General features: G+C 36.3%; 1 protein-coding gene across 4 annotated transcripts in view; it reads right to left on the bottom strand.

Annotated features, from left to right (window-relative positions):
• ICE2 (interactor of little elongation complex ELL subunit 2) overlaps positions 1-26,785 on the bottom strand; it is a 75,864-nt gene that overhangs the window by 15,797 nt on the left and 33,282 nt on the right. For 3 of the 4 annotated variants that reach the window (XM_045581979.1, XM_036440093.2, XM_036440102.2), the window contains 8 exons: positions 22,978-23,115; positions 22,108-22,224; positions 21,776-21,935; positions 18,555-18,736; positions 12,806-12,847; positions 10,369-11,368; positions 9,472-9,647; positions 3,927-4,056 (listed from right to left, as the gene is read on the bottom strand). In XM_045581979.1, the coding sequence (XP_045437935.1) occupies positions 3,927-4,056; positions 9,472-9,647; positions 10,369-11,368; positions 12,806-12,847; positions 18,555-18,736; positions 21,776-21,935; positions 22,108-22,224; positions 22,978-23,115 (1,945 nt within the window). The remainder of the gene's footprint in view (positions 1-3,926; positions 4,057-9,471; positions 9,648-10,368; positions 11,369-12,805; positions 12,848-18,554; positions 18,737-21,775; positions 21,936-22,107; positions 22,225-22,977; positions 23,116-26,785) is intronic. The other variant, XM_036440098.2, reaches the window with a different exon arrangement.

Here is a 26,785-nt window from a genome sequence, read left to right as displayed (position 1 = left end):
GTGGAGGCTGTCATTGGGCAAGTCTCTGGTGGTTACTGAAAATTCTTTGCTCTTGCGCACCACAGTTTCCTGCCTGGCACCAGCCCTGATCACCCCTCAGGGCTTCACCTCCCCCTGCTCCTAGGGGCAATTGGAGCCAGCAGCCACCTCTTGCACCTGCAGCCAGAGCTGGAGCCTCTGCTCACACCCAATGCCAGCACCCGGTGCCAATCCAGATCACTTGGCGCTGTCAGCAGGTGTGAGCAGCAGCTGCCGGCCCCAATCACCTCTGAGGGGCTTCTTCACCTCCCCCTACTTCTGAAGGGGGATCGGGGCAGCAGCAGCACCTGCCACTCGCACCCGCTGCTGGTGTTGGTACCTGGTGTTGGTACCAATTGCTTTGCACCATCAGTGGATATGAGTGGGCCAACGCCACCAGCTGCACTGGCTGCCAACAGAGAGGGGACCGGGGGTCATGGCAGGAAGGGGCAGGTGGTGCAGAGGATGAGCCAAGACTCTCCCCTCCCCAGTGTGCCCACCACAGCCTATCGGCCCACATTTCCTTTCAAGGTGCACAAATTCATGTACTGGGCCCCTAGTTTAAGAATAACAACTTAAAATATTGGAGCTTCTAGTTGCTATAAAAATTGAATTTTTATGGAGATACAATTTTTAGAGAAATGTTGTATTTATTATCAAAGCAAGTGAATAAAATTTATTTTGGACACTCTCTACACATCTCTAAGACATACTTGGTTCTTAAGATAAAAATCCTATATAATAAAAACCTAGGTGGCTTTGTGCAATGCTGTCACAAGATGGCCACTGCAATGTCATCACAAGATGGCAGACACAACATGGCCAGCAGGGGAGTGCAGTTGTGGGTGATCAGGCCAGCAGGGGAGGGCAGTTGGGGGAGATTAGGTTGGCAGGAGAGGGTAGTTGGAGGTGACCAGGCCTGTAGGGCAGGTAGGAGTGATCAGGCCAGCAGGGGAGAGCAGTTGGGGGCAATTGCGTTGGCAGGGGAGCAGTTAGGCATCAATCAGGCCAGAAAGGGAGCAGTTAGGGGGTGATCAGGCAGGTAGGCAGGCAAATGATTAGGAGCCAGCAGTTTCGGATTGTGAGTGAGATATCTAACCTGGCAGTCGGACATCCCCCAAGGGGTCCCAGATTGGAGAGGGTTCAGGCCAAGCTGAGGGAAAGGCCCTCTCCCTCCCCACCGTCCTTGTGCATGAATTTCATGCACCAGGCCTCTAGTTAAGATTATAAAAAGCCAGCTTAATTATTCACAATAACCAATATGTGAAAAGAACTTAAGTGTTCATCAACAGAAGAACAGATAAAGATGTGATATACTGCATATACATACATATATCAAGAGGAAGAAGGAAATTCTGCTATTTATGACAATAAAGATAGATCCTGAGGACATTAAGCTAAATGAAATGAGTTAGAGAAAGATAAATACTGCATGGTTATTATTTGTACAGAAAATATAAAATAAATAAATAAATAAAAGAAGTCAAATTTTTTAGAAATAGAGTAAAAAAGTCAGTGATTCCCAGAGAAATAGGAAGAGGTTGGTGAAAGGGTACAACATTCAGCTGTAAGATAGATAAGATCTAAGGATCTAATGTATAAATGGTAATTATAGTTGATAATACTATTTTATAATTAAAATTTGACAAAGTAGAACACAAATGTTCTCATTAAAAATATAAATATGTGAGGTGATGTGTTAATTATCTATATGAGAGAAATCCTTTTACAATGTATAGGTATATCAAATCATCAATATGTACAGTTTTGTCAATTACACCTCTGTAAAGCTGGAAAAAAAAATCTGGCTTATTTTTAATTAAAGCACACATAAGATTTCTTATGGTTAAATATAAAATCCAAACAGTATATTCCAAGTTTTATGTTCTTCTGAATATGGCATAGTTCTATAATTCCAAAAAACAAAATGGCAAATTTTCAAGATGACAATTCTATTTTAAAAAGTAATTCATAGAGACAGACTTATAGTTAGAGAGCATTAGGGGTAAAGGGTGAGGGAAGGAAAGTGTGGCAGGAACTGGGGTAGAGGGACTGAAGAAAAGAAAAAAAATGCGAGAACTCATGGACATGGATCACAGTGTGGTGATTGGGGAGGGGGATGGGTAGAGGTGAAAGAGGTCATAAAGGAGATAAATGGTGATGAAATAAGTAAGTAAAAAATAAATAAAACGTGGGCAAAAGCCCTGATTAGATATTTCTCTGAGGAAGACATACAGATGACCAAAAGACATATGAAAAGTTGCTCAACATCACTAATCAACAGAGAAATGTAATTCAAATCCAAAGTTTCATCAGATTATTAAACTGCTTATTGTATAATGAAAAAATAGATTCAAAAAACCTAAAGTAGAAAGCAACAAGTCATTAGAACAGTAAAAAAAAAAAAAAAAAAAAAAAAGATTATTGAGAGATCACAGGAAGAAAATGACTTAATAGAGGGGCAACTAGAGTTGGCTAGGATGGATCGAGATGTAGGAGATTAGGCATTTCATGGGAGGGTACAGTATCAATGATTCTTCCTGTGAAGTATGTTAACTATACATGAACCCAGCTAACACAAATTAAATCCCTGCCTAACTACCTGCCCCCAAAAGATGCAAAACAAAAACAAAGAAAAAATATTTCATCAGTGTTTGAGATTTTAGCTTGGCTGGCATGGTTCAGTGGTTGAGCATCGACTTATGAACCTGGAGGTAATAGTTTGATTCCTGGCCAGGATACATGCCCAGGTTGTGGGCCCGATCCCAGTGTGGGATGTGCAGGAGGGAACTAATCAATGATTTCTCTCTCATTGATGTTTCTATTTCTCTCTCCCTCTTCCTTCCTCTCATCAATAAAAATACATTTTAAAAAATATTTGAGCCGAAACCGGTTTGGCTCAGTGGTTAGAGCGTCGGTCTGTGGACTGAGGGGTCCCAGGTTCGATTCCGGTCAAGGGCATGTACATTGTACATTGGTTGAGGGCACATCCCCAGTGGGGGGTGTGCAGGAGGCAGCTGGTCGATGATTCTCTCTCATCAACGTTTCTGACTCTCTATCCCTTCTCTCTGTAAAAAAGTCAATAAAATATATTTAAAAAAATATTAGAGATTTCAAAAACAATCCTATATAATAAAAGCCTAATATGCTAAGTGTCTGGTCATCTGATCAGCCATTCAACCAATCAAAGCATAATATGCTAATGATATGCTAAGGCCACTCATCTACTCGCTATGATGTGCACTGACCACCAGAGGGTGGTTGCTCTGACCAGTAGGTTAGCTTGCTTCTGGGGTCTGGCCAGGACTGAGCGAGAGGGCCAGACATGCCCTGGAGCCCTCCCGTGATCCCTTCTTGGCTGGCCAACCTCCCACATTCCTCCCTGGCCCCAATCGTGCACTGAGGAGGTCCCTTAGCCTGGTCTGGGCCCTCTCACAATCTGAGAACTCTTGGGAAATGTTGAAGAGCCAGTTTAGACCCAATCCCACAGACCAGGCTGAGGGACCCCACTGGTGCACAAATTCGTGCACCAGGCCTCTAGTATCATTATAATTTTAAAAACATTTCAAAGTATATGCTTAAACCAATTAAAAAGTACTTTTAAAGAAGCTCATTAGAAATCACCTCTATATTTTTAGTCACTAACACTATTAAAGTATTTTAAAAATAAAATAATTTGGTTGACATTCATGTACAACTAAATAGATATAAGAGGGAAATTAAAACATTTGAGATAATCAGTCTCACATTGCCATGTAACTCTAGAGTAGAGAATGGTGTTTTAATAGGAATGTTAACAATCAGAAAACTAAAAACAAAACGTATAGAATAAACATTTATAATTGAATAAAAAAGTATGTACTTACAAGAGAATAAAAAAGGAGAATAAAGACTCTTATATAACTTACCAATGTAAAAGGAGCTGTTGGAATGCAATAAACTTTCAGTCCATAGGCGACACAGTTCACTTTCAGTCAGAGCTTCAGCTCCATAACAAGCTTGATACTCCACTTTTGGAAGAACATAAACTGGGACTTGCTGCAATGTAAGGTTATACTCTTTCACAAAGTTCCATTTATTTACAAATATATTTGCCTATACAGTTTTGCCACTTTCAAAATGCTTTCGAGTAATTTTATTTGATCCTTACAAATACCCCCAATGGGGTTCAGACAGAAAGACAGATAGAACCCTTGTAGGTGAGAAGTGGATGAAAAAGAGATCCTAACCACCCCTTCCCCTGACAGCCCCAGCCCAGGCAGTATTCCTCTCCACATGTGCCCCTTGATTTAATTTTATTGCTAAAAGCATTTTATTGTATAATAATTCTTCAGCAACAGGAAATCTGCATTTACTTCCGCCAGAGAATGTGTCTGACAGCATAAACCTTGAAACAGAGCCTCTGATACACAATTGCCCAAAGGTTAAAAACCAGCTTCTAGAAGCAATGACTATAAAATATACTAGAAACTCTCAGGAGGATAAAAAAAAAAAAAGTTACTAGTTTTGCCCCTTTAAAGCATTAGTCACATTATCTAAGGCTCAAGTAGTCTGATCAGCTTGTTTTCGTTCTATGAATGTATGAGCATCCATACCTACATTAATATCTGTGAATGTCATTAGTTTCATTAATATAAAAGCTTTATTCTAGACACTAACCACCTGGAAAGTTATAGATTTAGAGTTTATTGGTCAGGACACTAAATAGATTAGGTAAATGACTGTACCCATTACTGGTTTAAAGGAGGGTATGCAAGAAAATACATGCTTGTGAAATATCATGTTAGTCGTGTTCACTGTGCTCATGTTATCTTATTTCTGACAAAGAAAATTCTACTGTTAATAGCAGCAACTTCATTTCCAACTGCAGGAGAGACACATGATTTATGAAGCTTACTCAGAGCGATATTGCTACATAGTACTTTGAAATTATACTAAGCTGTCACTATTTATATACTTGAAAATATTTCATAAATGTTTCAGAATTCCTGATTTTCACAAAGTGGGCATTTTAATGAGCTTTGCACAACAGTGGTGGTAAGAACAATTCAAATTCAGTAAAATTTCTGTTAACATCAAGTTTGAAGGTTTTTGACTTATATGACTATATGATAACATGAATGTTATAAAATTCTAAAGTAGTGTTTTTTAAAATTCAATGTGCATAGGAATAACCTGGTGATCTTATTAAATTGTAGAATCTGAAGTCTAAAGTTTTGCATTTTTAAAAAGTTGTTATTCCAGGGACCAAACTTTGAGTAATAAAGCCCCTCAATTTAATTTTATTGCTAAGAATATTTATTGTATAACTAGAGGTTCAGTGTATGAAACTCCTGCACTGGTGGGGTCCCTAGCCACTGCCAGATGCCGGCCAGGTACTCTCTCCCTTCCCTCAGCCACCTGCCACTGCCGCCGGCAAGCTGGGGCCTCCCTCCCTCCCTCTGGCTACCAGCCACTACACTGGTCAGGGACTCCCTCCCTTCCCCCAGCCTCCTGCTGCCACTGCGGGGGCCTTCCTCCCTCCCTCCAGCCATCCCCACCCCCTGGCCAACTTCCGAAAGAACTCCAGTCAAGGGGATACTTTGCGCACTACACTTTTATTATATAGGACGAGAGGCTCAGTGCACAGAAGTTCTTGCACTGGGTGGTGCATCCCTCAGGCTGGCCTGCGCCCTCTCTCGGTCCGGGAGCCTTCAGGGAATGTCTGACTAACAGCTTAGGCCTGCTCCCTCCGGAAGGCAACCAGTGGGCCAGTCAAGCCCCCCGAAGGCCCCTCTGCCACTGCTGGTCACCGTCGCCCCCCCTGATCGCTATCTGCTCCCTCTGCCCACAGGCAGCCACCTTGGCTGGCCTGGCACAGCCTGCTCACAGGCCCCACCCCTCCATCAACCAGTGGTTCTGCCGTTTGGTCAATTTGTACATTAGGCTTTTATTATAAAGGATAATTCTTTAGCAATGGGCAATCTGCATTTAAAATTATTTATAGCTGCAAATAGTAGCTAGAGATAAAGAAACGAAGATCCAGGTGGCTCAGCTGATTGGAGCACCTACTTATATACCAGAATGTTGTGGGTTTGATTCCCAGTCAGAGCACACATCTAGGTTGTGAGTTTGATCCCTGGTGAGGGCATGTATGGGAGGCAATTGATGGATGCCTCTCTCTCATATTGATGTTTCTCTCTGTAACTCAAATCAACAGACATATCCTCAGGTGAGGATTTAAAAAAAAATTTGCTTAAGGACACATAGCCAGTTTACAGCAGGGTTAGGAAAAGAACAACTGATTAAGAAGACCCCTTTCTGAATCATGACTAGATAATAGTGTTAACATTTTTTTAAAATAAGAAAATATTACTGTTTCTGAAAAGAAAGTACTTTGATAGTTAGGAGGATTTTCTTTGTTAGTAACTGCCATATCTGATTCTGTTTTTAAATTCTGTATGTATTCTACTGCCATCTCCAGGAAGCCACAGGAAAGAAAGTCTGAATATTTTATCTTAGTATTCCAAAATTAAAGTGAAAGTTTAAGTGCAATCAAAGTTTACTAACTATAAAAATTAAATCTAGTATTTCCTTTCTCCCTTGATAAGTAGCTCCAATTTCCCCCAAGTGAAAGCTTTCTTGGTTCTCTGTCTTCCAATTTTTCACATAAACCTTTTAAACTTTCACATACATTTCTAAATAGATACTTCAAAGCTATTTCCTGACACTAATCCCACTGGATTCATTCTATTTAAGTACCTTCAATATCTTTTTTTCCTCACCCTAGAATACCAATGTAAATTACAAAATAATTGGATATAAATTGTTGAATTATTTTAGAATATATCTCTTAGGAAATTTGGTAAACTGATAGAGATAATATCAAATCATTCAAAGTTACTTGGTGTGGATTTCATGACTCTGGGTATAATTCAATATGTTCTTGCTTCATCTTGTGATCCAAATTAGCTCTTTTTATTTCATTCCATCATTTAAGACTGGCTGCTGTTTTAAGTTCTCTAATGTGCAGTTCTTATTAAGCAGCATTTTTTGGACATCAGAGTTTGAAGAAACCTCTATAACATATTTTAAAGCTTTATCTAAACAAGTTGATTTTTAAATAGGAAATATTGATGAGGAAGATTTTAACCTAGTTGTAAACAATACCACTCTAAAATGTCTCAAACTAGTGCCTCAGCTTCCCTAAATTAACTTTATCAACATTTCCCTCCTTCTTCACCCCTAAAGTTTTCTCATTTACTCAATACCAATTTATTGAGTTTCTGTAGTTTAAAACATTTGGGAGAAACAGAGAGCCATGATTCCAAGAGGAACACATTTTGCTAAGGATTTAAACGATATGTACTAAACTATTACATGACTGGTACCATCTGATAACTATTCACTGAAAATTTTTATCTTTTACTCTGGGTTTGACACACTCAAAGGCTCTCCAGATATTCTTTGGATAGGTTTTAATATATTTTTATGAAGGATGAAGTCTCTACTATAAAGTTTTGTTTTTACTTTTATAAATTTGACTTCAGTCAAATGAATGACAATGTCTTCAGAAATTAAAAAAATATTCCTAGGCTATTCTTACTTAAGAGACACTGGCCATCAATGTTTGAGAGTTGTAAGCTGTCAGATCACTACAAAGTGATATGTATGGGTTCATAGGGTAGAAAGTGAAAGAAAAAAGGTTATCTCCCAATAAGTCAAAGACAGTAAGTAAGAATGAAAGATATAATACCTTGAAAATTTAATCCACAGCCTTGATACTACATATATTTAAGATGTTCATGCTGTGGCCATTAAATTGATCATAGTAAAATACATATAAAACAGAAAAATTAGCAAATAAAGTAAAAAAATTTTTAATACAGAGAATATCAATGTTCAATGTGTAATCTTTTGCTATTCCTTGACTTTCTCTTATTAAAAAAAAAACATACAAAACTGCCTCATGAAATTAATTAAAAAGTCATTTGCTTTCAATTTCTAGTCTGAAATAGTGATAAAAACCCAATTATGAGAATTAGGAATTTAATAATTTATTCGAGACCTTTCTTAAGTTTAATAAAGGATAAAATATCATTAGCAAAAGATCCACCAAGTCCATTGGATTCCGGTGGACAAAGTGTACACCCAAATCCCACAGTTAGCTTTAGAGTGTTTTCGTGATAGACCCTGCTGCTATTAGATTAAAAAGATTGACACTTTAATTTTCTTTTTTTCAGTTATTTCTTAATATGACTGATCTATAAGGATCAATGCTGGAACATGACAATTCTTAATTAATCTTAATCCCTAGCTCCAAAGCACACTGACATTATAGAATGATTATTGGAAGATTGTTACTGAGTAGTAGGTTAGACAGAATGAGACAGACATTAAAACTTTTAAGACGTATACTATGACAAATGTACACAAAAGAAAAATTTACCTTAAAAAATTAGAGACTTCATTATTTCTTTTTAAAAAAAATATATTTTATTGATTTTTTTATAGAGAGAAAGGGAGAGAGAGAGAGAGCTAGAAATGTCGATGAAAAAGAAACATCGACCAGTTGCCTCTTGCACACCCCCTACCGGGGATGTGCCTGCAACCAAGGTACAATACATGCCCTTGACCGGAATCGAACCCAGGACCTTTCAGTCCACAGACCGACGCTCTACCATTGAGCCAAACCGGTTTCGGCTTCATTATTTCTTAATCAATTATAACATAGAAGGCTCCTCTTTATTTACCAAAATTCTGTGGTCACACACACAAATCAAACTAATCTGGAAAATAATTTCAAATATCAAATACAGAAAACTGTTGAAAGAGCCAATTATTCAAATTATACTAAAAAGTTTTTTAACTAAGGGAAATATTGACATCAAGCCCAAAAGAAACAAGAGGAGAAAAAGAAAGGAAAACATTTCATCTTCTGACAATCCTGGCAAGAGTTTGGCCAGGAGACCAAGAGTCCGATCGCTCACTATGACATGTGCCTACCACCAGGGGGTGATGTGGAACGAAGGAAAGCCCTGCCTGCCTGGCAGCTGGAAGGAAGGCCCCAGCTGGCAACCAGGAGGCCCCAATCAGCCCTGATCGTGGGCCAGGCATAAAGACCCTACCTGTGCATGAATTTCATGCAATGGGCCTCTAGTATGTCATAATGAAAATCCAAATTCACAGAGAAAGCAGGAAAATATGTGCCAGTCTCAGTTAAATCTATGATGGGACCATTATTCACAAAGTTTATACATATCATGCAAGAACATTTTCAGCATTCATGACTAATTATATTTAATTCAGCACTTTCACTTAATAAAAATGTTTTCAGTATTTTACTAAAAATTCAACCTGGAAAAACTACTATAAGAGTGATCAATAACTTAAACTTCACAACAATGTAATGTTAGATATTTGAAGGTTATTTACTTGGGCTACTACATCCCAACTCCACAAGTAACAACTTACTCTTCTGATTTTCTTCCGTTTTTTAGAACGTGGTCTGGTCTCTATCTTCTGGACACTGCATCGTACAAGTAACAACAGGTCTTGCAGGCTAAATAACTTGTAAACAAAATTTCCTTCCTGAGGAGCTACATATTCTGATGTATCTTCAACATAGTCCTGCAGTTCATATGGCAATCCTTTAAAAATAATTATATCTCATTTTTATTTTAAAAGACATTAGTCGGTTACTCATCATAATCCAAGATAAAACAATTCAATGATCTACTTTTAAATTTCTATCAACTTTAGCTTTCTATTTCCTCTGAGTACACCTTCACACTAGTACCATTTATGTTTATGTTTATTGGAACTGCAGCAAAACCAGAAATCAAAGCATTACAGTTCTCTTTCTTTTAATTATTATCTTAACTATTCCTAGGCAAAGTATACATTAGTGAGACAACATATGAAGTGAAAAGGAAAGAAGAGTTAAAAAAAAAAAGTCTTTTTCCTAATCTAGGCAAAGCTGAAGTGCAGCTTTATATCTATTTCACAAAATGTGAAAGTACAAAACTACAGCTACTAAGAAGAAACACATTTTGGATTAATAAATGTTTATGATTTTTATGCAGTTTCCCTTCAGTTTGGCAAACTACATTGCCTATAGCTTAGTAGCCACTGTACATGTTGGATAAACATAGGGTACAAAATCTATACAACTTTGGGTACATATTTAGAAAGGAGGCTTGGAAGTGAAAATACTGGTAAGTAGATTAAAAATGAAGTGAAATATCAATGACTATATAAAGATTTTAAACAGGTTAATACAAAGAGAAAGTGAAGGAATGAAGGAAAAGAACTGAAGGATAAGGTACAGACAAGAGTAAATATAAAGTTTTTTTGTAAATATTTACTTACGTCCTTTTGGCTTCTGAAATGCAGAGGTCCATGCAGTTTTGGGCCAAGTAGTGGTATCTGACTGAGCAGAGGGCTGCTCGGAAACAGGAGGTTGTTTAGAATTTTCTGTATTCATTAAAGGCAATTCAGGCATTTTTCGGGAAACTGGCTTTAAGAGTTCATCTTGCATTTTTAAAATTTCCCCAACTGGGTCAAATTTTTTATATACCCGTTTGATAGGTTTTTTTAAAACACAGGACTCCTCAGGACTACAAGTAGTATTAGTCTGGTTTCCTACAGAAGCCTGTCCTGAGGAAGAATTTGGGCTGGCTGGTTTAGCATTTAAGTTAGAACCCACATCAGCTGTCTTTCCTGTACTATTCTTTTGACACTCTGTATCAATGATTAAACAGTCTTCATCTGTATCACTTTGGCAAAGAATTACATCCTCTGTTTTCTCTGCTTCTGATGTAACAGTCTTTTCCTTTGAATTGTCAGTACTCTCTAGAATATTGAATCTTTCATCAGTACACATTGTATCAGCAGCCATGTCATTTTTATTAGAGGTTTCCATTTCCACAGAACTTCCTAACGGTAGCGCATCAGGTGTTTGCAAGTCACCATCTTGCACCAGAGGTTGGACAGAATTATCTGATACCTTCTCAGCACATGGTACAACTCCTTCATCCCCTTTACTTTTACACTCTTCAGGGCCACCGTCCATACCAGTCACCAGCTGTTTCTCCTTTTGCAACTGTTGCATTAGAATCTGAGCTAAACTTCTGGAATGAGCAGAAATGTCTTCTGGTGCAGCTGGTGCCACAGGTGTGGTTGCTGCACTGGGGGCTCTGGGAGCCTCTGGCATGTTGGGTACTGTGGAAGTGCTTGCTGGACTTGGGGACTTGGATGGTTTGGTGGTCGTTACTCCAAAAGTTTCAAGTTCTGTGACATCATCATCAAAATCCAGATCCAAATTTTCAAGGGTTTCAATTTTTCGGCAGTCATTAACTTCATGAGACATCTTAAGAAAATATATCGGTAAACTATTAGCAAAAGTTCCAGGCCACACCTCATCTATCTCTTAATGTCCCTACACCCCACATACATAGTTCATGCTCTTTAAAAGCAGAAACTCTAGTGGCTTTGAAAGGTTCTTGCTTAAGAATGACAATAAATGACTATCAACTAATTTATTTTACATTCCCATTGCAATTTTGATGAAACACAAATTTGTGAAGTTGTTATCAACACAGGAAATGGGGAGTATTTGTGAACTACCACATCCCAAGAAGAATTTCCACTAATCAAAAAGTAGACAGGACCACAAAGAAGACATGGAGCCAAATAGGAAGGAAGCAGATTTTCATTCACACCAGTTCCACACACGCTTGCAGAGGCAGACACCTGGACTTAGCTGACAGGAGAAAAGCCTCTTTGCCACTATGAGGAATGCAGCTGGTGAAGGGTTGCCAGCCTCTGAGTCGGGTGCATCAATCAGTGACTTTCTTCCTATTGATACATGTACTCAGGGAAAACGAATCTCAGGAACAGGAGGAGGGAGAAATGGACAGGACATGATTTTTTGGTATTCTGGCACATGAAGCCACTGAAACTATAGTTTTTTTATGTACTATTTTGGTAATTGAAGAATTACAGATTTAATTTATTCAGGAATAAACGGTCCTCCTCCTCAAGTGGCAGATCTCTCCTTAACCTGGCACAGCATGTTAAAGAAAGACCATGGGAATTTGGTTACAGGTTGGGCTATGTGCACCCATTAGCCTTACAGCTCAGGTTTTGAGAAAGAAAGTCTGACAGCAATCGGATAGTGAGTAAGTCAACTTGTGTAAGTTCTTTTAATCTTTCGGGGCCTTAATTTCTTCATCATTAAAACAGTGATAACAGGGTCATCTTGAATTTATTCTAAGGAGTAAATGAAAACTTGTATTTAGAAAGTTACTTGACATAGTCCCTGGCACATAGTAAATAGCTCCTCAGTAAAGGTAGATCTTAATAAAATTTAAAAAAATACTACTAGATTTAGTAAAAAATAAACTATGTTATTTATATAAAGCATTCCTTCACAAAGAGGTAAAAAAACAAACAAACAAAAAAACACCACAGGGCATAATATCAAGAAATAAAGAGAGAAGGAATAGCAATATTAAGTGTTAGACAACACAGAATTCAATGCAAAGCATTAGACAGAAAAACAAATCCTATATTAAAAAAAGAGGAAAGTGATGACGAATAGATAATGGTCTGGTCATAAATTGTGACATGCCTAACCCATCAAAATATTATATATAGTCAAAACTTAAAAATAAAAGGAAAATTTGACAGAAATATAATTGTATATATCACTAAGTTTGTAAAAACAGAAAGTATAAATAATATTATAGGATTGAAACAAAAAGATGAATGACTGAAAACATACATATAGACTACAGAGATATACCTTTTCCCTCCCAAGATTCCAAGGGGCATTTCCAAAGATGGACTATAAGTTAATACACAAAGAAAACATCAATATAGCGCAAAGCACAATTTTCTAAGGTCTTACTCTCTATTTAGAGGGAAATAAAATCATTAAGAAAAATATAAACCCAAGCACTTGGAAATGAACAAACACTCCAGATATTAACTAATGATAATTATAAAATACTTAAAGAGCAACAAAAATTAGAACACTAAATTCGACATTAAAAATCAAAAATATCATTCATAGCTTTTGTAATACATAATATAATAATAAGATAGAAAATTTAATATAAAATAAAAAATTAATGAAATGAAAAACAATTCTCACCCCAACAGGTTTTAGATAAAATTAAAAATCTTATTTATCTACACTTTAGCATGTAGCTATAAAATGATTCTTCCTTAATGTCATATTTAATCAAATGTTAAATTTTCCCCGTGTGATTTTTTTTTTACAATTATTTATTGAAATCAGTATTCAACCAAAATCTTTATATTGCATTTGGTTGACACATCTCTCAATTTTCTTTGTCAAATGCTTCTCCCCATATTCTGTCAACTCCCACATCTGCCAGATACTTAGAGAAGAAACCGGATTTCCATTTTTTAAATTGATTAGAGAGAGAAATGCTGATTTGTTGTTCCACTTATTTGTGCATTCATTGGTTGATTCTTGTATGTGCCCTGACCAAGAATTGAACCCACAATCTTGGTGTGTTGGAACAAAGCTCTAACAAAATAACCTACCTAGCCATGGACAAAATTTCCATTTTAAATTTTAACTCTTGCATCCCTCTGATATCATTCATATAGCTTTAGAATTTCTTATTAAAATGATCTAATAGCTTGGTCAGATTCAGGTATAATTTTTTAAGCCGAATATTTATTTAAGGTACTGTATATTTCTGCTTCAACAGGAAGCTAACGATATCTGGTTATCTTTCTTCTTGTGGCATGACAATTAATTTGTTGGTTCATCAACTTAATCTATTCATTATAAAATTCCTCATTGATCTTCTAATGATTTTAGCGGTCACTAATGAGGATCACTGGCTAGATTCACTATTTCATTAAAAGCTACAAAATAATGACAGTAATATTTTTTCATTACCCTGATATATAGTTTTTACTGGAAAGGCAAGACAAATACTTTATTTTAAAAAATAAGTTTTCACAATAACGACTTCATGCATTAGCATTCTCCAAAGATGACTAGCACTTTCTGTAAAGCATCATTATGAATTTATAGATTTTACCATATTTCATGTTTCAAGCCACTGCAATCATCCTTTGTCATAGTTAAACTGGCACATCTCTGTCCAATAGAAAACCCTTCAAGATGTCATCTTTTTTTTTTTTTTTTTTTTAGAAATGTAAAGGCTGTTTAATCAGAGTAGGGAGTCACAACAATTTGAGTTTGACAGACACTCAAAGCAGGCAGAAGAGGAAAAAGATTAGGGTGGACAAGAAGGATGTCATCTTTTTGATACAATTCCTATATTATTATGATGTTTTACCTAACTTCATTGCTTGGTATTATATTAGGAATTCTTGATTTCTAATATAAATATAATTACTACATATTAGTTTTATTGTATTATCTGATGTGTTCAAAATAAAAACAGCAATATCATTCTTAACAATATAACTACTAAATGCAATTTAAGATTTTTTGGCAGTTCTTTCTAAATTTAGGATATGAATCTTCAGTGCTGTAACAATCAATTTACTAAGTTTCAATCACTTAGAAATAATTCTTCTCTGACTGGTTAAAGCACTAACTTGGTATACAGTGGGTTGGTTCATTTGTTTCACTTCAGCTTTGATTGGCTTTTATAACATTTTAAAATTTGTTTCATAGACATGTAAAACATTTAAAACAGTTAAAGTATTAAACAAAGAACATTCAGAGAAATCCAGTTGATAATCCTACCTCCTCTGCTTTGTTCCATCCCTCCTCCAATTAACCATTTTCATTAGTTTAACTGTATTCTTCATTATGTGGATTTTCTTTATTCTGATTTTGTGTACTCACAACTGTAAACCTACGTTTGGCCAATCATGGATTTTATATTTCCTTCTTATTTAAATAAAAAATAGCCTATTACAAAAAATGTTCTCTTCCTTGCCTGTCTCACTTAATATTTCCTGGATGTCACTATAGTGGCATATCTAAAGCTTCTTTTATTCTTTTTAATAGCTGCTTAGTATACTATTGAAAATATGCCATTTATTTAATACCTGTACACATGTGCACTGCTTCCAATCTTTTGCTACTACAAATAGTACAGCAATGAATAGACTGCACATACATTTTGTTCTTTTCCTGGTACTTCTGAGCTATATTTCTAGAAGTGCGTTTTTTAGGAAGAATACAGTTTAGGTTTGGTGGTCACCTCTTCACTGTAGAAATGTTATAACAATATGTTTTCCCTCCTCTAATACTTTGTAAGAGCTTCCATCAACAAGCTTCTTCTGTTCTTCATGTTTAAATGTGATGATTTTTCTTGCTGCTATGGAAGAACAATCCTGTATGCCAGGACAGCTTTCTTAGCTTCATGGCTCTAAGCTCGTGCTTCTCTGTTACCACAAAGTATGCATATATGTAGTTTTGTGTGTGTGCGTGTGAATTTTGATCTGGTTCCTCTATTTCCTTCGCCTACAATTAGTTATCTGAAAACTTTTTTTCTTTATCTTTAATGCCCTTGTTCTGCTGAATATGGACTCTACTACCACTAATTTTTCCTGAACAAAGGCTTCTGTCTTGGAACTTTGGCTGGTCAATATCTGAAGTTCTTAGGGCTCTAGTCATCTCAGAAATCTCTTACTAATAACTTCTTGAGTGCCCCTGCAATCACCTACAAATTAGAATCTAGACATATTATTTTCACTTTTGTTATTCTTCATTCCTCCTTCCACCTGGATTATTTTTCTTGTGCCTGAAGAACATCCATTAGAGGGGGTCTGCTGGTAGCAAACTCAATATTTAATGAAAAATATGTTTAATTTGTTAGACAATTTTAGTAAATGGGTTATATTCTTTTAGCACAGTATTATTCCAATGTCTTCTGGCTTCATTGTTGCTGTTGAGAGTTATTTGCCAGTTTAACTCTCAGTGCTGTATAATAATGTGCCTTTTGTTTCTCTGAGATCTTTTAAGAGGTGTTTTTTTTTTTTTTGTCTCCAAGTATTGATTTGGTCCCAATGTCTCTTTTGCACCATCCTTCTAAGTGTAACTACACATATTAGACATTTTCATTATATCTTCTCTATCTCTTGCCTTATTTTCTATATTTTTTTATCTTTTTATTGTCTGTGTTACACGGATAGTCTTCTCAGATTTATCTTTCAGTTTATCGATTCTCTTTTCAGCTTTATCTAATGTGCTTATAACTCATTTGTAGAATTCTTAACTGTAATTACTGTATTTTTCAGTTTTAAAATTTTTATTTAGTTCTTTTTCAAATCTGTTATAGCGCAAAATTCAGCCCCCTTCTAATGGATGTTCTTCAGGCACAAGGAAAATAATCTGTTATGTAGTGTTTTTGTGTGTGTGTGTGTGTGTGTGTTTTTTTACTTCAGGGAAGGAGGAGAGACTTAGAAACATGGATGATGAGATAATCATTGATTGGCTGCCTCATGCACTCCCCCCTCCTGGGGACTGAACCTAAGATTCTGGCAGGTGCTCTGACTGGGAATCAAACCATGACCTTCTGGTTCATAGGTCACTGCTCAACCAGTGAGCCACACCAGCTGGACTGTTATAGCTTTTAAAAGTTTCCAGTTCCTTACTGAAATTTTCAAGTATTATTTTCTTGGAATGTTGTTAAATTAAACAGAATTGACTAAGAGTTTTTGATGGATAATTCTAAGACCCACTTATGTGAATCTGTTTGTTTGATCACTGTTTCTCCTCCTGTTTCTAGTTATCTATATTTTTAAGTTATTCACAGAAACTATTTGAGGCTCAAAATGATATTATGTTCCTCTAATAATTATTTTCATTTGTTTCTATGAAGTGTCTAGAGACACCAGTAATGCAAAACCATCTGAATCCAAGTTCAAGGCCTGAAAACTCAGGCTACCTCTGAGAAAGACAATTTATTTCTGGTTCACCCTTACTATTGGGATATAGCCCTGTAGGGTCTAAGCCTTTGATGAAAAACTGAGCTGTGATTTGATGCTGTCAAAACCACCCTTCATTTTCTGTTGCCTCTTCAGAGCTGGTCAATACCATCCAGGGCAAAAATAACCCTAAGTGACAGCCTCACCTCCCTGGATTCTGATCTTCTCTGATATCTCAGCTCTTACTATCTTGTTAGCTCTTTGATGATTTTAAGAAAGGGTTTTTATATTTTTTCCAGCTTTTTTTGTTGTTGTCAGCAGTAATAATCCCTTCCTGGCTTTTTGGCTAAGATCAATTGTAGTTGTCAGCAATAATGAGAAAGATCCAAATAACCTGGTCTGCTGTTAATGAAAAGAGTTACTCTGTCAGTTTTCATCCTTTTTAACCTATTTAATATTTCTTCATAATACTTGTTACTTCCTTACATTCACTTCACGCTAACCTAAGTTTTAGGTAGATTTAAAAATGCAATAAATAAAAAAATAAATAATAACTTAAGAAAAGTTGGGAATGCTCTAGGACCTTATAAGAATATTAAAAAACGAATGGCAAACAGAGGAAAACATATAAAGAAATATAAAAGACAAAATGCCAATATCCTTAAAATAGTATGAACTCTTAGTAATAAGAAAAATATTTTTATTTTTTACTTTCTTATTGTGTTTGTTCTCTCTGTTCATATTTTCTGTTCTGGGAAAGCCTTCTTGACTATGAATCTAAAATAGTGCCCCATTTCTATCTCTTTCCCTTAACCAACTCTCCTTTTCTGGATAGCACTTACCATTATCTGCTTTTTTGCTAATTATCTGTGCCTCCCACCACTGATATAAGTTCTAAGAGAAAAAAAAAGACTATTTTTATTCACTGCTGTATCCTCACTGCACATAAAAGTATCTACTCAATATTTGTGGAACAAATGAAGAAAGTCTAGTATAAACAGAATGTCTTACTTTAATAATCATGTATATTTTTAAATACACAAAATAGCAAAAGCTATTGTTTCTGGAATGCAAATGATTTACTGTTCTAAATGCACTGTCTAAATGCTTTACATATATTAACTCATTTAATTCCAAATAATCCTATGAGTGAGGTAATATCATGATACCTATTTTACAGATAAACAAATTAGACACAGCTTCCTTAAGGTCACACAACTACTAAGCATTCTGAAAAGGATTAACTATCTGGCCAAATACTTTCTGTACCAATCCATCTGTTACTTTTCATACTTAAAATTTTTAAAATATAAATGAGAACAATTAAAACTACCACCATAATTATCAGCATTATTAACTGAGTTTTTAGTACATGCATAATGACTGTGCTCAGCATTTTACATTATTATAGCAAATCTAATGCTTACAACAATCTTGTGAAATAGGTATTGCCTTTCTTTAAAAAAAAAAAAAAGGAGGAAAACCAGAGACTGAGATAAATTAAGTTAGTTGCCCAAAGGCTACCATGACTTGAGGTTCAATTTTAAATTTCAATCTAAAGCCTAGATTTGTAACTACCAGATTTAGAGACTTGTAATAAAACTTTAAGCTTCAACAGAATAAACAAATACATTCCCTTAAGGAAAAAAAAAATTACATACATCCATTTCAGGCATACAATCTTCTGGTTTGTCCATAAATACTGCAGAGATTGGAAAAGATGTATTTTTGGACATCATAAATTTTAATGGAACTTCATGGAAGATTTGATTTCTCTCTCTCATTGTCATTTTCTTTTGGGGAAGTGGTGAATTAACATAAATTACTTTAACCGGTTTTGAACCTTAAAACAGAAACAGAAGGGGGTTATTAGTTTTTAGTAGTGATATTTAAGAAAAAACCCAGAACATATGACAGAAAGATCATTAAACAAAGAGACATGGGATAAGAAAGTGGTAGCACAAAACCAAACATCTGCCACCCCTGAACCAGAATATCTTTAAAATCTCTTAGAGATCTAAGGATCAGAGAATCTGACTGGGAAGAAAAGTATATTTTCTTTCTAATAATTTTTTAAAAGGACTTATTTTATTATCATACTTTTCCTGTCATTAATACCCAGTTCTTATAAGGTTATGGTTTCAACATGTAATGACATTTTTACCACAGAGAATATATTACATTTGCAGTTTTGTTTCATTAGACACAGTCCTTCATTTATTATATCTATGTTGTCAAATATAATAATATTAGTTCTGGAATATAAGAAAAAGCTACTAAATATAAACCAAAACTGAAGGGGAATAATCGCTTGTACAGAGGAATTTATATGCAAATATAATTTTACTGTCAATGGAGAGATTATCTATGCTCATAAGTACAGACCTATTTTAATTCTTAATTCCAATAACAGACAAATAAGTCCTGGAACCTCATCCATTTGAGCTTGTCTAATAAAATGTTGCATTCCTTTCATTTCATTAAAAGACAGAAGAATCTCACCATTTCATGTGTTTTAAGTCACCCTAAACCAGTGGTCGGCAAACCATGGCTCACAAGCCACATGCAGCTCTTTGGACCCTTGAGTGTGATTCTTCCACAAAATACCACATGTGAGTGTGCATGTACAATGCAATTGAAACCTCATGGCCCATGCACAGAAGTCAGTTTTTGGCATGGGCGAGTCTATTTTGAAGTGGCATTAGAACACTTAAGGGGCAAAAGAGCCACATGTGGCTCACAAGCCATGGTTTGCTGACCACTGCTCTAAACCATAATTATTGCTCTAATATCTCTCACCCCTCAACATGAGTACAGGTTGTACAGAACTAATAACTTATCTACTAGAGGCCTGGTACACAAATTTGTGCATGGGTGGGGTCCCTTGACCTGGCCAGTGATCAGGGCCGTCTTGCCAAGTCTGAAGGGAAGGACCATGAGAGGTTGGCTGCCCTCAGCAGGTTGGATTGAGAGCACACTGACCACCAGGGACAGCTCCTGTGTTGAGTGTCTGGCCCCTTGTGGTCAGTGAGTGTCACAGTGGCCAGTCTTTTGGTGAACCGGTCATACCAGTCACTTAGGCTTTTATATATATAGACAGACTAGTTGGCTGTTGCACAAAATTCAAGGGAGGGGAGTGTCCCTCAGCCCAGCCTGCACCCTCTCCAATCGGGGGCTCCTTGGGGGATATCCGACAGTGGGCCTAAACCAGCAGTTGGACATCCCTCTCACAATCCAGGACCATTGGTTCTAACTGCTCACCTGCCTCTTGCCTGATTGCCACTAACTGCCTCTGCTTGCCTGTCTGATTGCCCCTAACCCCTCTATCTGCCTGCCTGATCACCCCTAACTTCCCTCCCCTGCCAGCCTGGTTGTCCCCAACTGCCCTCCCCCTCAGCTGATCTTACCCCCAACTGCCCTCCCCTGCCAGTCTGATTGCCCCAAAAGGCTTCTGCCTTGGCCCCCACCACCATGGCTTTGTCCAGAAGGAAGTAGGTCGCCTGGAAGATGGCCAGCCGACCCAATCTTAAAAGCACATTACCCTTTTAGTAGTATAGATTATATAGGATTGCTTAAATGGGTGGGGAAGCCTTTTTATCAGGAAGAGATGCTCTTGGCAGACAAAAATAAATAATCCCTATATCTGGACTGATAGCCAGTCATACGCACTATACTGCCCATCAGGTCATTTAAAAATTGAACTTTCTTACACCTTATACCAAACAGCTGTTGCCCTTAAAACCCCTCCTCAGCCCCCACCTTAAGTTCTGCCTTCGTAGTTCACCAAGAATAGGTTCCAATTGATTGGTTTCTATGCCAATCAGCATCAAAAGCTCCACTTCTTAGGTAGCCATTGGCTCTTTGAACTTCACCCATATTAAGTTCTAATTGGTTGGTTTCTATGATGGTCAGCATCAAAAGCCCCGCCTCCTAGGCAGCCATTGGCTCCTTACAGTTCATCCAGATTTGATTCTGATTGGTCAGTTTCTATGCCAGACAGCATCTCCAGGCCTATCTCATGCCCTGATCAGAGAGGTGGGGCTGACCAGCAGCTGTCATGGACACTGTGGATCAGACCCTGCTTCTTTCTCTGGGCCTCCCTCTAGGCTTGATCTGCAACCCAGCACTGACTGCAGGACTAACTTCCGGTGTTCAGTCGTCCATTCAGTTGTTTTGGATGTTACAGACCCCGCCTCTTTATATATATGTATATAGACTAGAGGCCTGGTGCATGCCCTGGGGTGGGGGGTGGGAGTCATGGAGGGGAAGGGACCTCAGTGGGTTGGCCGGCTGGGTGAGGGACTGCAGGGGTTGGCTGTCGGCTCCAAGGAGGGAGCTGGCCCTCAGTGCCCCTGGGAAAGAGGCCGCATCAGCCACCACCCACCCCCAGTTCCCCGTCCCAGCCCAGGGCCCAAAGGCCTCAATGGGGTATGGAGGGGAGTCGATGGTTGCTGGGCTGGGTGCAAAAGGAACAAATGCCAGACGCCGATGCCCCACCACCATGCAGTTCCCCACCTCCCTCTCTCCTCTTTATCTCACTGTTACACCACGACTGCAGCAGGCAGGCAGCCCTCAGGGAAGGGGGCAGCTCCTGTGTCAAGCATCTGCCCCCTGGTGGTCAGTGCATGTCATAGTAACTGGTTGACTGGTAATTCCATTGTAAAAGTCACTCAGACTTTTATATATATAGATGACTGTCAATTATGTGGTAGCTCTATCTATTTAAAAAGTTCTATTGAATGTAAGTATCAAACTTATATCCTCCTTAAATCAAAACTTAGATAGTTGTATTTGACAAATGACTACCTGTGTTTAGACAGATGAAACAGAACCATTCCAACTTCTCTGTTAAGAGCGTAACCTGATATGGCAAATCACAAACCTGCAACAGGTATTAGTTGAATACACACTGGAATTTCCCACTGTTCCTTGTAGTCTGGTCCATGATTATTTAATAAGGCAAACAATGATTGACTAGTTAGAACTAAATGTGGGTGATATCTTGAAACAAGTTTCTCTGCATTTGGATCTTTACTAATATCCTGAAAAACAAAATATACCCTGTTACTTCATTATACTTATTGGAAATTTCTTTACTAAAATAACAAAAAGGAAATTGAAGAAGGAGACTTTAAAAGAATCAGATTATCTATACTTTATGAGGTACAGAAGATTACTTATAGAGATCCCATCCCAAACCACTTTCGTACTTACATAATGCATAGCTGCAGCTATTTGTTCTGGCGATTCATTGGTAGATGTGTTATCTTTTGAGAGTTGCAATTTTGCAGGCATTGAGGGAAATACTGTTTTCACAAATTTCACACTACCCTAAATAAAATGAAATCATTGCTTATTACAAAAAATCTTGATATATTTTTCTCCACAAGTATCTTTTCATCTTATGAAATTTTAAAGTTAAAGTTCTTCATTCTACTAAATGCAAATGTCAAATTTAGAGCCTTCTTTAAGTCAAGACTTTTGTTATTGTTGTTAATCCTCACCTGAGGATATTTTTCCATTGATTTTTAATCAAAGTGGAAGGAAGGGGGACAGACAGAGACAGAGAAAAACCCATGAGAGAGACACATCAATTGGTTGACCTTTATCAGAACTGAACTTGGGACCCTTCAATAGCAGGTCATCGATGCTCTACTTAATAAGCATACTAGCCAAGTCAATACTTTCATGTTTTTGCTTGACACCAAAAAATATATATATATTTTTAAAAAGGGTCGAATCTTCCCTGCCACTTTCACGTCTTATTTTATGAGGTACAAATCATCACAGGATAAAGGAGAAAATCTAAAATATCCTCTTCACACACACTTACTTCTAATATGATTGTGTGTAAAATCCCTTAAAAAAAAAAAGAGGCTTCCTGCTTATATTCAGTAAGATGGGAACTCTAAGAAAAGAAAATCAAGAAATAAAGTGCGTAGTGACATTTTTAAAAACATCAAGTATTGATATTCATAAAGCTATATATCATTATTATTCAAAATTTAAAAACAAATGTCTATGTGAAATAAAGATTATGTTTCAAACAAAAGTAAGCATATACTTTCATATGGCAAACCTTACCAGTGCAAGAAGAGTCTTTTCTAACTTTAATCCCATCTCTGTTCTGAATGGGAAGAATCCCATTAAGCTGGTGACTTCATGGAGAGTATAGAATTCTGGATACTTTTTCACTTGGTCAATACAAGCTTTTAAAACTTGCTAGAAAATAAAAACCAAAATAAGTTCATTTGTGTTATACTTCTCTAATAATCCAAGAAAAATAAGTTAGTTACATATGATTATATTGTATAATTATTCATTGACAATCTAGCCTCATTTCATTACTCAAACTTCTAACCATCCGGGCATATTGTATACTCCTTGTTTAATGTAATCTCATTTTTTCATGATTCTTTTAAACCTAATATCTTAAAATGTTGATATTTGATATTAAAATGAGCAATTGTATTAAGTTTAAAAATGAAATAAAGATGATATATTTTCTATACTATTTAAGAAACTGTCAAGGAAATAAAGCCATATGAAAATGTCAACACACTTTACTGCAATAAAAGCAATTTTATGAATAATTAGAAATAAGTTTAATATCCTTAAAAGATTCCCAAGCACAGGAATTAATGAAGTAGTTGTCTTACACGTCATTCTATCGATAATCTGCACTCTAAAAAATAAATGAGATAAGTTGTAACTAATTCAAATATGGAGTATTTTTTCCTCTTCAAACTGTTTTCAAAATATTAATAACTTATCAGGAAATGTAATAGGGGAGGAAATAAAACTCACAGCTTTATCCAAGCAGAATATATGCCACGTGTAATAACATGCAGATAACTCAAAGGAACACAGCAGTTTTGGGTTGTGGTGGGGGGTTATAATTTTATAAATACAAAGTATCTTCTAAGTATTTTTTCTTCTTGTCAATTAGCCTAATCTGACTTATATACTTTATATCACAAAAGCTCTTAATAATAAGTTTTTCTTTATACTACCTATGTATCTCCTTTCCCTTCATTCATAAAATATGTGAAGCAACAAATCAATAACTTTGCTTTAGTATATCTTTTCATCTGTAGTTTCATATTCCCTTCTTCCCCTCTTATTCTTTGCTCCTAGCTATCTTTCACATTCCTTCCCCCGCATTCCTGCTTTTCAATACTGGCCTTAATATTTAATTCAGAATATTACTTGCAACTAAGGCTGATGTAGATTAACATGGAAAAGTTCTGTTTTTGTTTTTAAAAATCTTAGTCAACTGCAAACTCAGATCAGCATAAGATTTTGTTCTTCATTTATAATATTAGTTAACTTTCACTAATTAGTTACATAACCCCCTTCTCCCTAAAGTTCCTGTCCTATGGCAGTATTTGCAAAAATTTGAACATGCAAAGGAAAGCAATATGTAATCATTACATGATATAGAGTCTATTCTGGCTAGATGTTTATTAGCATGTTTTCATGGTAAAACTTCTGGATGCCACAGTGCTTTTACCTGAGTTGCCCTATATTCAGTAATTATGATAAAAGAGTCAAAGAAAAATCTAAGACAGTTTTATTCCTATACTTCATATATTATATATTATTAAAGGTATTTCATAACTGGTAGGCAATAAGCAACTAAAGAAACACTATTTAACTAAAAAGGTTTTTTGACTAATAATTTGTCTTTGAAAAACAGCTAAGAGTGAATGAAGAAGGTTAAAAGACTCGGGTTGTTTCCCATAATTCACCCACTGAACGTTATTATTTTTTAAAATATATTTTTATTGATTTCGAGAGGAAGGGAAAGGGGACAGAAACATCAATGATGAGAGAGAATCACTGATCAGGGCAGCTTCCTACTTGCCCCACACTGGGGAATTGAGCCTGCAACAAGTCATGTGCCCTGACCAGGAATCAAACCCATAATCTCCCGTTTCATAGGTTGGCAACACACTTTACTAAAATAGAAGCAGTTATGTGAATAATTAGAAATAAATAACCTGAAAGTTAAATACATCAAAAACACATCCATGCACACAACTCAGATTTACCATTACCAAGAAAGGTGAAAATGACCATCTCCTTAAATTTTATTTTGGATAAAAAAATAATGATATCATACATGTTTTTTAATTAAATTCATTGGGATAACATTGGTTAATAATGTAAGTTTCAGGTATACAATTCTATAAATACAATGTCTGTATATTGCACTGTGTGCTCATCACCCAGAATCTAGTCTACTACTATTACCATATACCTGAACCCTTTATTTCTTCTCCACCCTGCCCTTCCCCTCTAGTAACCACTAGAATGTTGCGCCTGTGTGTACGAGTTTGTTTGTTGCTTTCTGTTCTATATTCCACATGTGAGTGAAATCATATGGGTCTCATCCTTTTCCATCTAGCTTATTTCACTTAACCTGATACTGTCAAGATCCATCCACGTTGTTGCATTTCATCACTTTTTATGGCTGAGCAGTATCCATTCTATCTAGGTATCCTATATATTTGAAACTTAAAAATTTAATAGATACTACTTTTGGCAGTATGGTTGAGTAGATACTCTGAAGAGCACTCCTATCTAAATAATACTGGGTCCTGGATAAATTACAACAAAAAAGTTGTATGCATTGCTGGGATTGATAAAAAAAAAAAAAAAAAAAAAAAAAAAAAAAAAAAAAGCAAGGAGAATCTCCAAGGACCATAAATAAATAAAACCCAAACACCTAGAATGAAGATACACAGGAGCAGTGAGAAGTTAGGAAACTCATGAAAGGTGAGGTTGCTTGAGGGCAATTGTGTCAACAAGTTCTAAGATTAGGTAGGGAGCTGAACATGAGCCTAGTAAATTTAATCCTTGAAAAATAGATGCTTCCATGTTCACATTAGCATTATTTACAAGACCCAAAAGGTAGAAACAACCAAAGTGTCTATCAATGAGTGAATGGATAAATAAGTTGCTCATACACATAAAATGGAATATTTATTCAATCTTAAGAATGAAGGAAATTCAGATACATGTTACAAGACATATGATTCTTATAGGCATTATGCTAATTAAAATAAATCAGTCACAAAAAGAAATACTATATGATTCCATTCATATGGGAGCACTTGAAGTAGACAAATTCAGAGACTAAAAGTAGGAACTGAATGACTTTATGAGTACAGAGTTTCAGTTTGGAAAGAAAGAAAGTTCTGAAGATAGAGGATAGAAATATACTCACACCAGTGTGAATATATTTAATGCTATTTAACTGTCCTTAAAAATGGTCAAAATGATAAATTTGTTATGTATATTTTATCCCAACAGAAAAAATAAAGAGGAACTAAAGACAGACTGAGGTCTAGCTTACAAGTGGGAATCTCAGAAAGACAGAGTTGAGAAAATGAAGGAGAAGCAATAATTGAAAATGGCTGGGAATTTTCCAACACTAAAGAAGCAATAATTGAAAATGGCTGGGAATTTTCCAACACTAAAGAAGGATATAAATTTTCATATAAATGATCCAAATAGCATTTTGGAAAAAGCACACTGCATTATAGATAGAGAGCAAGCATAGTTCTAGTGGGAGGGAGGAGGGACTGAGCAAAAACAACAACAACAACAACACACACATGCACACAAAGAGAAAAAACTCATGAACATGAACAAGTTTGGTAACTTGGGGAGGCGGGGAAAGGGGTGAGTGGAGATGAAAGAGGGTATGGGGGCCATAATGGTGATGGAAAATAAAATAAAGAAGACAAAAAAAAATTTGCAATGAAACTGTAAATATGTCTTTTCTTCCTGGCTGGGAATTCAGATACATGTTACAAGACATATGATTCTTATAGACATTATGGAAGAAAAGACATATTCCTTAAAAGAATGACTTCAAACAGAT

Source organism: Pipistrellus kuhlii, unplaced genomic scaffold (assembly GCF_014108245.1).
Source record: "Pipistrellus kuhlii isolate mPipKuh1 unplaced genomic scaffold, mPipKuh1.p scaffold_m20_p_1, whole genome shotgun sequence".
In the NCBI taxonomy this organism is placed as follows: Eukaryota; Metazoa; Chordata; class Mammalia; order Chiroptera; family Vespertilionidae; genus Pipistrellus; species Pipistrellus kuhlii.
This window is presented reverse-complemented; position numbering and strand designations above follow the sequence as displayed.